The sequence below is a fragment of the Micrasema longulum genome, unplaced genomic scaffold (genome assembly GCF_059751315.1).
Source record: "Micrasema longulum isolate JH-2025_06_02 unplaced genomic scaffold, ASM5975131v1 h1tg001259l, whole genome shotgun sequence".
NCBI lineage: Eukaryota > Metazoa > Arthropoda > Insecta > Trichoptera > Brachycentridae > Micrasema > Micrasema longulum.
The window spans coordinates 326,568-339,954 of record NW_028278446.1 but is presented as its reverse complement, the minus strand read 5'-3'; the positions used below and the strand labels follow the sequence as shown (position 1 = coordinate 339,954).

At 32.1% G+C, this 13,387-nt stretch overlaps 1 protein-coding gene across 3 annotated transcripts in view; it reads left to right on the top strand.

Annotated features, from left to right (window-relative positions):
* The window catches only part of LOC148276213 (uncharacterized), a 43,418-nt gene extending 30,047 nt beyond the window's left edge, over positions 1 to 13,371 (top strand). For all 3 annotated transcript variants that reach the window (XM_088234581.1, XM_088234582.1, XM_088234583.1), the window contains 6 exons: positions 1,057 to 1,229; positions 2,289 to 2,340; positions 4,970 to 5,115; positions 11,585 to 11,640; positions 12,300 to 12,347; positions 13,145 to 13,371. In XM_088234581.1, coding sequence (XP_088090707.1) covers positions 1,057 to 1,229; positions 2,289 to 2,340; positions 4,970 to 5,115; positions 11,585 to 11,640; positions 12,300 to 12,347; positions 13,145 to 13,205 — 536 coding nt within the window. In that variant the 3' untranslated portion in view covers positions 13,206 to 13,371. The remainder of the gene's footprint in view (positions 1 to 1,056; positions 1,230 to 2,288; positions 2,341 to 4,969; positions 5,116 to 11,584; positions 11,641 to 12,299; positions 12,348 to 13,144) is intronic.
* The last annotated feature ends 16 nt before the right edge of the window (positions 13,372 to 13,387 follow it).

The window sequence follows — 13,387 nt, the reverse complement described above, 5'->3', positions numbered from 1 at the left end:
CTAGAAAGATAACTTTTGAAGGAAATGAAAATAGATGTCCAAAATTTTTATTATTGTTTTTATTTAAATGTAATTTTACTTTTTATGTCTGGTCATTTACATTTATTTTCTTATTATAACTAGTATTTTCCGCCCCGTGGTTCGATTCCCGACATGGTTGAAATGAAATATTTATTTTAAAGGGTTTTTTCACAATAGAATATTTCATAGTCCCTGGACTGGTACCTGAAGCGTAAGACGGAACATCTTACCTTCATGTAACAACAATCGAGATACGCTGCGATTGGTGTATAATGAAGTGCCCTATGCACCATTAGGTGCGGAAAGTGAATGACGATGACGACTAGTATTCACAGTAATGTTTCATTTTTTAAATTATAAATGGTATATTCTCTAATTTATATTTGTTATTCAATTTTTATTATTATTGGTATATTTTCCAATTTATATTTGTTTCACTTCTTAATTACTAACGGTATATTTTATAATTTATATTTATGCTTTAATTTTTATTATTATCGGTATGTTTTCTAATTTATAATCATTAGGTCTCATTTCTTAACTATTAATGGTATATTTTCTAATTTATTTTTATTTTGATTTTTTTAATGTTACCTATTATTATTATTATTTGATTTTTTATAAGCATCGTTTAGTAAAATAAACTAACAAACACATGTAAAAAATAAGGTCCTTCCTAAACACACGAATTTCCTTGCTAGTCGGGACCAGAAACAAAGAAACTCTGTACATTTTAAAATTGTGAAATACATAAACAAATAAATAAATAAAGTACATTCACGAAGACTAAACTGCTGTGCACGTGCGAACCACGCGCCATCACGTGATTGGCCCATTTCACACAATGGCAAGAATCCAACGTGAATTTATTAAATGTTCAAACATAGGCAAAAATATTAATGTTACAGTGTGTAAAATGGCCACTTAAACCAGCCCTGTAAATACCGAGACTTCCATATTCCCTTTTCTAAAATGCTCTCTATCTCTGCTGTATTATTAAGCAGATGATGACTACTATTTTCTGTATGATTTCAGAGCCAAGTATGGCTGACCAGCTCCGCATCATGCAACGCCAGCTGGCAGCACTGTCCTCCCTTCCCGCTGTTCTCCAGCAGTCCCTGACCATGGTTAGCCAGAACCTAACTCGAATGTTGCCCCCGGAGCCAGAGGAAGAGGCCCCCCACGAACAGTTTGAAGACGAAGAAGAGGTACGGTTATGTACCTTGATATACTAATTTTAAAACATATTTTTATCTTACGGAAAAATACTTCATACAGAATTAAAGTAGAAGTGTAAAAACGTCTCTAAATTAATATTGTTATATGAATATTATATAAACTATGTAGGTATGACATAGTTTTAAAAACAACGTTTATGGTATTTCATGATATTAAAAAAAAAACTTTTGCCTAATTTAAATTTACGGGTCATACCTATTCATTATCGGCCACCGTCTCTTCTCCTGGTCTGACTAGTTTTCATGCAAACGTATTCCCGTATTTTCTCCCCGGGTTATGGCACTAGAGCAGTGTTTTTTTTACAATCCATATTATGTATTTACCATTGCGTCTCGCTAATATTTTTTTTTAACTGATTGTTTTTTAATGGGAACTGGGACCATTCAAAAACCTTTAAAAGCTGCCACTTTTATCTGTCATCTTCATACCGTATTATACAAATATGATTACTATTTTTGAACGGCGCAAAATGTACGGACTCGAAGAATTTAATTCTGATCCTTTTTAAAAAAAAAAACAAAATCGGTTCAGTTTTGGATTGCGGAAAATGGGACTACGTAACGTCGATTTTACTAATCAGTCCGACTTGCAGTTGTCTTTTTCGCACAATACCGGGAGGCATTTGCGAGAGAGTGACAGAAAAACAATGTTCAAATACATATTTATCAAAACACTTCCAACTATTATTGATTATCTTACTTGTCCGCGTTATGTTATAGGTCATAGATAAGACGCTCTAAGACTCCGTATAATTTTCCAAACTAAATTAAAGGGAAAATAAAAGCTTTATGAGATTTTGCGCCTTGATTCATTACATTTTTATTGTCTAGCAACCCCCTCAGCCAATTATGCCATAGGCAGCCGCTGATTGAAAACGCGTATAGTAGACATTTAGTAAAATAAATTAAAACCAATTAACTCTATAACTTAATGTAAATAAACACTTTAGTGACGTATTAGTAAAATATTTGTTTCTCAAGACGTTTTTCTTTTACAAAATACGATATTAATAATTTTATCTTCAACAGGTTATCGCTCATGATAGTGACATTGAATACACTGAAGAAGATTACACAAATGGTAAAACTATATTTTGTTGTTTCTTAATTAAAAGTATCGTTTAATGTGTTTTATTCTCAGAGTACTAATGCGTAACCTAGAGAGAAGCCCTTTCACTATGTTTCATAGAACGCAAGCGATGTTAGTTTGCTGGTTAGCAACCATTTTGTTTTGTTTGACAACAAACACATAACAGTTCTGTCGGATGCTTTTGTCAGTGTGCTTGGCTTTGTTTGTAAATAACTTGGATATATTAAATAAAAATCGACTATGGTGAATTGCAGTATGTCTGGTTGTAGCAGTAGGAGCGTCAAAAGGTTAGTAAGGAGTCAGTTTTCACAGGTAATTGATTCCGAATATTTTCCCATAATTTACATTAATTTTTGGCATTTATTGTCCCGACACGTGTATTATGTTGCTTAAAAACTTTCCTTATATCAACATATTTACTTCAGATACAATTTTTTCTCAATTTAGGTTATAAATTTGTGAGTTAAAGTATGTTTACTGTTAATAATGACAGTTGATTACGGGCAATAAGTCAGGGCCGCACTAGGCATCCATATAAAGTTTGATATAAAATCGAGTAGAGGTCAATTAAAATTTTACTCGAAAATAGCAACGTCAACCTTGAAATCGCATCTAAAATAAAGTGTCCAAATTTCAGGCCGCTACGACTCACCGTTTCGGAGATGTGACGGACAAACAAACAAACTCAACACAGGACTTTGGTTCCATGGAGTTGGGATTTATGTCTTAATAAATGTAACATATTGTGAATAAAATGAATAAATAAATGTAAAAAATATATACACACATGTATTTTCAGTTTTATAAAATAAATATAGGAGAATTATAGAAAAATAGATTGGAATAACCCTGCAATAATAAATTTACAGGTACACATTTAAAAGTAATTACAATGCAAATTAATATCCATTTGGCAATTCTCGACATGAGTACGGCCAATTGTTTTGCTGCGAACTGTAGCTAACGTAATACGCTCCTCCCTAGGTTCCGCATTATTACTCTATACATAATTAACAATAAAGTTTCTACGTCTCCAATAGAGTAAAAACTATATAGTGTGTATAGAGGGAGATCGTTTTACATTCATTTTTATGGTCTAAACAAGTTTATTAAAATTAGATATTACTGGATGGAATTCAGGAGTCTCATTTGTCATGCGATTTTTTAAAAATTAAGATTCTAATATTTTAAAATATGGTATTGACATATCACAAAAGAAACGAAGGACTTTTCAGAGAAAGGAATATGAAAAAAAAAAAAAAAAAACAAAGAAAAAGTTAACAACATTATATTATTAGTACAGCTCACACATTTAACTACTGTGCAGACATTAGGTCAAGTAACAAGCTACTGTCAGCTCCCGGTGGCCCAACATCCACACAAATGCCAAATATACGAGTATATGACATATATTCATAGAGACACTGTGTGGATACAAATACAAAACACGAAAAGCAAAAATAATTCATATATATTAACAAGTTTACTGCTTTGGTGGGGTAGCCATCTCAAGACAGTTCTAGGGACCCAAATCAAGTAGCCATTTTTTTACAAATAGTTTAAATTGCTCAAGATTTTTATCTGCTTTTGTGGCAAATGGTATATTGTTATATATCCTTGGTCTAAGGTATATTTGACTCATTTGACCAAATGATGTTGTCATTTTAGGTGCCATGTTTAGCTGTTTTCTTTTAAGACGCGTTTCATAGCTAGTATTGTAAATTTTATTTCCACCGTGTTTATGAGTGTGTAGAAATAAACACTTCAAATAATATACAGTAGATAAACTAGGAAACTCCTTGATGTTTTTCCGAATGTTTGAGTTTACTGTTTACCATATTGGTGTGCCATATTTTTGAACAATTTTTTTGTGTTTCTGATCCTATATTTGTGGTGATATACTCATGTATCTGTGTCAACTTATTGCTCGTCCCATCTCAACACAGGACTTTTAGTACCATGGAGTTGGGACTTATGTCTCAAATAATGTGTAATTAACTATATGTATTTAAATACATAAATAAAATAAATAAACAAATAAAAAAAGGGCATAAAAAGTTAACATGTACATATTTTAACACATTGGTTTCATACGATGATCACGCTGACATATTGTGTAAAAAATAAATAATTAAAAGGCTTTTGATAATTACAAAGTTAGAGAAATGTTTTTTTTTTAAAAGGAAAGGTAGATATTACATAAATAGCATTATACAAATTATCCACAATAATAATACTTGTTTATATTTAGTTAATGCAAATACTAAAAAATATATATATTACAGAAAATCTACAAGAATCAAGTCACAAATCGAAAACAAAACCATTTTATCAATATCGCACCTTTACATGGATAATTGAATAGTGATACGAAATTCGACGATTTTGTCATTAGTATTTTTTTTGTGAATGTCAAAAAAAAGCAAATACTGTATTTCAGAATAGCAATTATTTAATTGTGCGCCGAATTGGTTTTTATTATTTTTCAATTTATTTTCGCAGATCGAAAAAATAAGATTTTGCTTAGTTTCGAGTTTTAAAAAATTATTCACGTCATGGTGATTATTCCTTAAATGTGGTTTTAGTTTAAAGATTATTCTTATAAAGGTGATTTGTTCAGAGTACGTAACAGAAGACGAGGTCTCCGGGAGGGGGGGGACCCCGGAACCGGACCAAACAGAAGAAGAACCGGAATCAGAACCTGAGCAAGAACCGGAACCAGAACCCACATTAGAAGAATTGGAAAAACTGGATAAGCTTAGAAAGGTGACACAAATTATTATTAAAACCTTTATCACATACAATAGGGAAATACCAGGTTTTTTTTCATTTTTTAAGTAATAAAGGTCTATGAAATACTGTGCGTACGTCAAGCTTCATGTTTATTTGTTCCTGCCCATTCAAACGTGTTTAGAACATTGTCACGAATCTTGACGTTACAACTGTCAAGGCCAAACATGTTAAGTTTTTCTAGGGAAGGATTTTTTTTCAAAGTTTATTTTTAAATTTATGTGTGAAAACATTTCTCCACAATATCCATATTGATTTTGAAAATACAATAATTGAGGAGTAGGCTGCAATAAGGGTAATTATTTAAAAATGGGATAAAAAGTTACAGGAGTTTGAAGTTTTTAAGTTGATGGAAATTTTTTTCTAATCTGCTTGCATACATCAAAACAATTGTATGTTGTGCTGTATTTATTTAGCTATTGTTATAAAATTATGAAATGTCTCTTAATTATATTTAAATAAGAGAATTATACTGTAATGCTACTCAATTGTACTGAGTTACTGTTCATCATTCATATCTTACGATTCTTCCCAACAATCTGTGAGAATATTTACCAAGGGAAATACCATCTCCTCGTACTAATTTTTAGCTTCAGTAACAGCTTTTAGTAACAAGGATTTACTGCCTTTTACTTTACACGGTTTGATTGGTGTTTTATCTTCACAATGCAGAGAAAATTCACTACTATGTATTATCATTTTAAAGTTCAGCTGATATTTCCAGGATAATTGTCTCACTTTATGTGTAGAATTATTTCCACTTCTTTTTGGCGTATTAAATTCCAAACAAGAAGATATAAAAACATATTGAGGTTTTTTGTTGATATTTCTTGATAAAACTTCATAGTCAATGATTTTGATAAAATTATAAATAAAGTTATCAATGAAACTTATTGGTTTAGTTTTACTTTTTTATTATTTTATTTTTTTAGTGCTTTTTTAGTATTACTTCATTCCATAAACAAATGTATTATGTAGGTATGTATCTAGAAATATTTCGTCATTCATCTATAGATATGTAAACTTCTCTGTCGAAAAATCAAAGTATTGTGCTAACTTAACCTGTTAAAATGTGCATTTCCCACTCTGTTGTATTTCGCCATGTGTTCTTTTCCCACATTTTAAATAATTAATGCTTAATCTCAATTTCGGTCCAAAAACTCGAAAAATTAACTATTTAGCAAACTAGTTGTAAATATTTATGTTTTATGTTCTCTGTTAAAATACTTATTTGATCTTCTTATCTCCAAAATATGTTAAGAATAGTATAAAAGCTAAAAACGTGGTAAACAATTCACCAGTCTTGAAGATGCCTACTTAGGCGAAAGCGTTCGTTGGTCAAAATAATTAAAAAGTAAAACTAAATCAAGAAGTTTCATTGATAACTTTATTTATAATTTTATCAAAATCGTTAGATATAAAAACGTCATGTAATTTTTTTTTCCTAGACTCCAAAACTCTGTAAAAAGATTCTGTTGTTCCTTACTACCAATTTTATGATACCGCATTGTCGTCTTACAACAATTTGTGATGGACTTAAATATTTTACCCTGTATTCTGCTGCCAGTTAGTGCGGGCGCACATTGGGCCACTGGTGGCGGCCACTAGACGCGACCACAAGCTGCGGATGAGTTTTTTCATACGTTTTGTAAAGCATCGGCACAAACCGAGCGTTCGAGTGGCCGCGTTCGAGGCACAAGCTGCGGACGTCGCCCGCGCCCGCTACTAGTGGCCGCGTTTTAACGCACGCATCGCATACTCGGTCACAGTAGCCGGCTTCTTCCCGCCCGCGTCCCGCAACACACACACGTCAGTCTAGCTTAGGGTTGCCATACGTCCCGATATATCGGGACTGTCACCGTTATTGAGCCCTCTGTCCCGACGTCCCGATGAAACTTATAATGTCCCGATTTAGACTTACACAGTACAACGCTGTTAATCAACATAAATTTTCTACGGCCGTACTGATTACAAAGGTGTAAATATGGTTGCAAATGCTTCCAGCAATTGATGAATCTTAAGAAATTAATTAAAACTCATCTTGCCTCGATAGAGTGAAAGTTGATGGGCTCTGTAAATTTTTTTTTTAATTTTTGAAATTTAGCGAGTATTTAATTTCCATTCCTACTCATAAAGCCACATTGAAAAAAGTTATGTAATTGATGTTGCCCCAGTATAAAGCAACGATAAAAAATGTCGTCTGCTGCCAGAACTGTAGAATCAATATTGCAGTATTACGTCAATATCATGTTAGAAAAAATATATAAATATAAATATAAATTCAAGCATTACATAAAAAGTAAGAAAAACATATATATATTATACTTCTGAAAAACGATTACAAAATTGCTTTTTTTATTGCTACATATCCCCATTCCAGAACGTCCCGACGAAACCCTAGCAAAATATGGCAACCCTAGTCTAGCTGCAAGCACGCACCGAACGCTCATCACGATGTCGGCGGATTTCAATTTAGATGTTTTTATCTCTGATGTAGAAAAGTGCCTTGCTATTTGGGATTTACTCTTGGCGGAAATTGACGGAATTAAGCCAAAAGTAGGGGCTGAGTGGCGGCGATTAGTAACCGCCACTAAGCCACTAGTGGTCGCGTCTAGTGGCTGCCACCAGTGGCTCAATGTGCGCCATCCCTAAGGTTTCCCTTCATTTCTCTTATTTTTCCGTATATTGCGAGTCAACCAACTTTGAAAAACCTCTCTTTTATACCGATGTTAAGGTCTTTCTTCCCAGAGTATAGCTGTAATTCATCAAAACTGTATTGACTTTCACTATCACAACTACTCAAGAATGTCATTTTAACCCAAGCACTCGCATAAAACTACGATGAATAGTTGGTATAACACAAGTGAGTAGGCAAAATTGACAGATATCTGTACATCTGTAGTCTGTGAAACTGACTATGCATCACATCTGACAACTTCTATGCAATAAGGGCGATTTTTCCCGCCTTTTTTAGAAGCCTGTATCTCGGTTGGTAATGCAGATATCTAAATGGATATTTTTGCTGCCATCTTTTGAAGGTTTAAAGAATTAAAAAAGCCTATTGCAGCCTGCTCCTCAATTTATTTTAAATCCATTTTATGTATTTTTATCGGTATTCGTTGTATGTGACATTTCCCTATTAGAGGGATTCCACGTTTAAGTGTTTTTTTATGGAAAATTAGTAATTTTTCTCGTTTCACGACAAATTTGTGTTACATAATATACAAAATAAACTATCACGTAGACGAAAAAAATCCCACAGGCGTGGCATGTATGTGGGTAAACAAATTCATTAAAGGTTACTGGAAGAATACGATAGGTATCAACAATTTTAAATAGTGCTAATACTAAAACATAAACATTGTCTAATAAAAACGAAAAAAAGCTGTACTTACTACATTAAAAGTACAGCTTAGATCGGGTTGTGGTCCCGTGGCTAGTGTCTCGGACTCACGGACCAAAGGTCTGTGTTTCGAATCCCACTCTATCTCAACTTGATTCCATTTTCTAATAGTGAGTTATTTACAACTCGTTGAAAATGGCCCTCAAAATGAAATATTTGGGTATCATAAAAACGTAAATATTTTTTTTTACTAAAAAAAAAAAGACAATCTATTAAAATTCGCTTTTTTGATCCATACTAAAAAAAAAATCATATATATCATAATTATTATCCTTAGGAATGCCTTGAACAGTTTCGGAGCTTGTATAGATGAAAGGGACTTGTCATTAAACTATTATTTTTTTGCCTAGATCAATAAAATTAAAAATATATTTTAAATAAACAACATAATCGTTTTGTTGTTAAATTGGTAAAAGGAGTTCTTTCATATTGATTTTATTTTATTTAAATAAACGGCACTTACCCTTACATATTAGGTGAAAGATACATTATTAAATATACTAGTACATACAGGGAAGAAAAGTTAAGTCATAAGTAAAATAAAGCATTTAAAAATGAATTCTCATTTACAGTTGAACCAACAGATATTTTCAAATATTTGTGTATAAAGAAAAATAGTTTGTTTAAATAACAAACAAATCATCACGCCGTTTTCTCATAAGGGTAAACAGATAGGATACAACGACATATCACTCTCTCTTTGCATACAGGTCGCTTCCTCTACAGTCATACATATTCTCATGCGCGCGCATCGATTATTCCGACTTATGGCATATCCATCTTAAAGTATTTGTATAATATGGTCATGCCATGTCTTTCTCGATTTTTGCATCCATCAAGATTCGCACAGTAAATCCTTTTGGCAGTTTTTTCGCTGTCCATTCGTTCTACATGTCCAAACCAACCCAGAACTCTTTTCTTGATTTTGTCGGTAATGCTTAATTTTAATTAAAAAATATTTATTTATTTATTTATTGACACTTTATATACATATACAATAAATATACATATAAGGGCGGGCATATTGCCTTAAGGCAATTTCTTCCTACCTACCCAAACCGTTCAGTTTCAGAAAATTATAAATATATGGACATATTGAATCTTACAATTTTATACAAAAATTAAAAGCAAAGATTAACAAAAATAAATAAATGTATAAAAAAAAAATAACACTTTACTATGAAGAGAGGAGAGGGGATGGGAAGGATAGAAGAAGGATAAAGGAACAATTTAAATATTTAGATAGTGACATTTCAATCTTGACTTAAATGTAAATAAAGAAGGGGCGTCTCTAACATTAGTGGGTAGATTATTCCACAATCGAGCGGCTACTACTGTGAAAGAGGAGGCAAAAAAATTAGAGCGATGACGGGGTATTAAAAGAGTTTTCTCGTTACTAGAACGAAGAGATAGTCCGTGTTGTGAAAGAGGTTGGATGAGCTCTCTCAGATAAACAGGCGAAGTGGGATTATTTAAAATATTGTGAAGAAGTGATAGAATGTGAATGTTTCTTCTATGCCTGATACTGAGCCAGTGTAGTTGCGTGCGATACTCGGTTATGTGGTCAAATTTGCGAAGATTAAAGATATAACGAATACAAATATTCTGCAATCGTTCTAACTTATCAAGCAATTCAGAGTTAGCATCTGGATAACATACATCCGCGTAGTCAAGGAGTGGAAGAAGTAAGCTCTGGACTAATGTTTGCTTAACATTAATTGGCAAGAAATTCTGTAATCTTTTAAGTGAGTGCAAACTGCTATAAAGTTTACGACTAACTTCGTTAACCTGATCGTGCCACTCTAAATGCTTATGAATGATAATACCTAAGTTTTTGACTGAAGTCATGAATGGAATTTCTGTACCATCTATTTTGAAAAGAGGAAGTGTGGAAAAATTCACTTTTGAATACATTTGTTTACTACCAACAAGTACAATTTGGGTTTTTGTTGGATTTATGAGAAGTCCATGTTTTTTTGTCCATGAAGAGATATGGTCGAGTGCAAGTGACATTACTCTATGTGTTTCAACAATGTCGACAGGCTCGAAATGAATATACAATTGCAAATCATCGGCATATAAATGGTACGAACAGGGGTAAAAATAGTACCCAAAGTAATTTAATAACGTAAATATTTTGTTTCCTTATTTCCTTTTTATTTGTTATTTCAATAATAAATTAAATGTTAGCTTTACGAGTAATTTAATCTTCAAGTACTTTATACAAGAATTCAATTTGTGCATCGGCACCTTTTCTATTTCATTCTACATATGTAAACGCTATGGCCTATTACCAGTATCGTAAAAATCCACACGACATAATAAAATTATCATTAATATTTACTGAAATATTTTTTTATTTATTTATTGGCTTATCTCAGGAGAAAATCCCGCAATGGGAAAGAGATTGGAGATTATAAGAATATCATGGAATACTGGTTTGTGCGTTTGTCTGCCACTAAATAAATAAAAATGAAAAACAAATATTATAATACGATAAAAATCCATCCACCCTTGTAATTTTATGGTCTGAAAGGGGCCAAACTGTCTATATAGCAATTAATCGGGGAGAAAAATTAATATGGTTTACGATTTTTGTAAAATAGTTTTTAATGTATGTTTTTTTTTCCTTCTGAATGAAAAAGTTTTTAAGAAATGTTTATTTTGTTGCTGCAGTGAGGAAAAACATTTTTAAGTAGGTAAAATGAAAGTCTATCATTTACAGTAAAGTGGCCGCCTAAACCAGCCAATGGTAGGTTATAAGTCCTGTAAATGTCTAGACTTCCATATTGCCTTCTCAAAAATGTTTTCCCTCTCTGTTGCAACAAAATGTTTTTAAAAAACGTTTGGACTAACTCAAAACATTGTTGAAAATTTCAATAATTATTCTAGGTGATTTTAATCACACAATCGAGGTTAGATCTTTATGTAATACAATAGACACTTTTTCCATAAAATAAATACTTGTTTATGTATCATGCTTATGTTTTCATGAATTTTTTACCGCAACAGCTTATCAACCATAAATAATTTTCTTTTCAGTTGAAGGAACTTAATCGAGCGTGGCCATGGGGAGACAATATTAAACCTGTTTATAAGTAAGTTCTATTATAAAATAATTTAAATCACATAATAAAATGCATAAAGTTGAATAGGAGCAAAAACCGCATACCGCAATTCATTCAGTAAATATTTCGTCATTGTTTCATCCAATGAACAGCGAAAATAATGCGTAATAGTTACGGGAAATTCGCAAGTAAACAGGCTAATTTTCTTTCTCTTTTCCTTCACTCTCGCTTGATGACCACAATACACAAATCATTAAATGTCGGTCATAAGACGAGACACCCAGTCCTGTCCCCGTGGATAACTGAGACGCCTGAATTACGCAGTTATATACGCACGTGTTAGGCACGGTGAGATCACCATAATTTAATGTTATTATTCTCGAGCCTGGGTGTTTTGTTCTGTACTTTACTACGCCGATTGGGCCAGTTGTGGTGAAAAAACAAATAGAAAAATATTTAAAAGGCTTGAAATTCATTGCGACAGATTAAAAATATTTTTGAGATAATATTATGGAAATCTAGTCGTTGTCTACTCAAAATACTGTCGATACTACAAGACGTTTTTTCACTGCAGTGTTTCAAAATAGCGGAAGCTTTATTCCAATATACCAATATAATTTTAGTATTAAAACATATTTTTATCATATTTTTAAAATGTTTTAACGAATATTTTTTGTAACTCTTTTCAGAATTTCCGACAGGTATAAGGTTCCACATTCTGAAAAATTCAGTAACCGGTATGTTGAAATATAATAATTTTGAGATTTATAAAAGATTGTGTCATTATGTTTGCAACTAAGCCACCGTCCCACCTTGCAATACATATATTTTTCCATTAATTTTATATTTTGATATTATATATATTTAGTTTGTTTGTGCACAACCCACGATACATTACTAATTACGTAAAACTTTTCATAAAATTATGGCTAGTATGTGCTTTATCTCGAATACAGTAAATAAAATACAGTAATACCTATATTGATGAAACATAGCCCATATTGAAAAAAGATTTTTAAGTCTATCCCGTAATAATTATACGCAGTTTCATTCAACGGATAAAATTTGAAAATTCAGAATACATATTCAAATATTGTATTAGTAAAAACTGAATATATTTTTTAAAACATTATAAAAAGGGCTTCAGCGGCCACTGGAGGGCTGTACCTGTACAGGTACAGCCCTCTTTGTAGTTTAGCCAATAAGTTATGTAATTTGTGTTGTGTAGCATAGCGGTCTCTGTTGACCGATTTGAAATATTTGTTATGAATATGATTCTGCACTTCAATATCCCTGAACCCCAGTGCCAGCTGCTAAAGCTTAATACTGATCACCTTACCTTCCACGTGATAAAAATGATTCAGACGCACTGCAATTATTAAAGCATCAATGCACTGCCTCATTCACTGAATGCGGATAGGGAAATGATGACGGAAACTGAGAGTTCCATATGGTGACGATATTCTTAAAATATTTTTACCAACGCGGTATATTTACAATATCGAGGTGTAATCAAAAGTTCTATTTTTTACAGGATTCAAACACTGGAAGGAAAAGTTATTCTAAAAAAAGCTCCCGAAGTTGCTACTCAATAAAAAAACGCATCTGCATATAATGATAATTATCATGTATCACAACTTTATATAGTTTTTCTATGCATATTTTTGTGTTGTTTTATGGTTTTACTTATAGAGAAAAGCTCAATTTATATTTGTGATCGTTTATAAAACACGTATTTTTATTAAATATTTAAAATAAAAAGTCGTTTTATTACTTT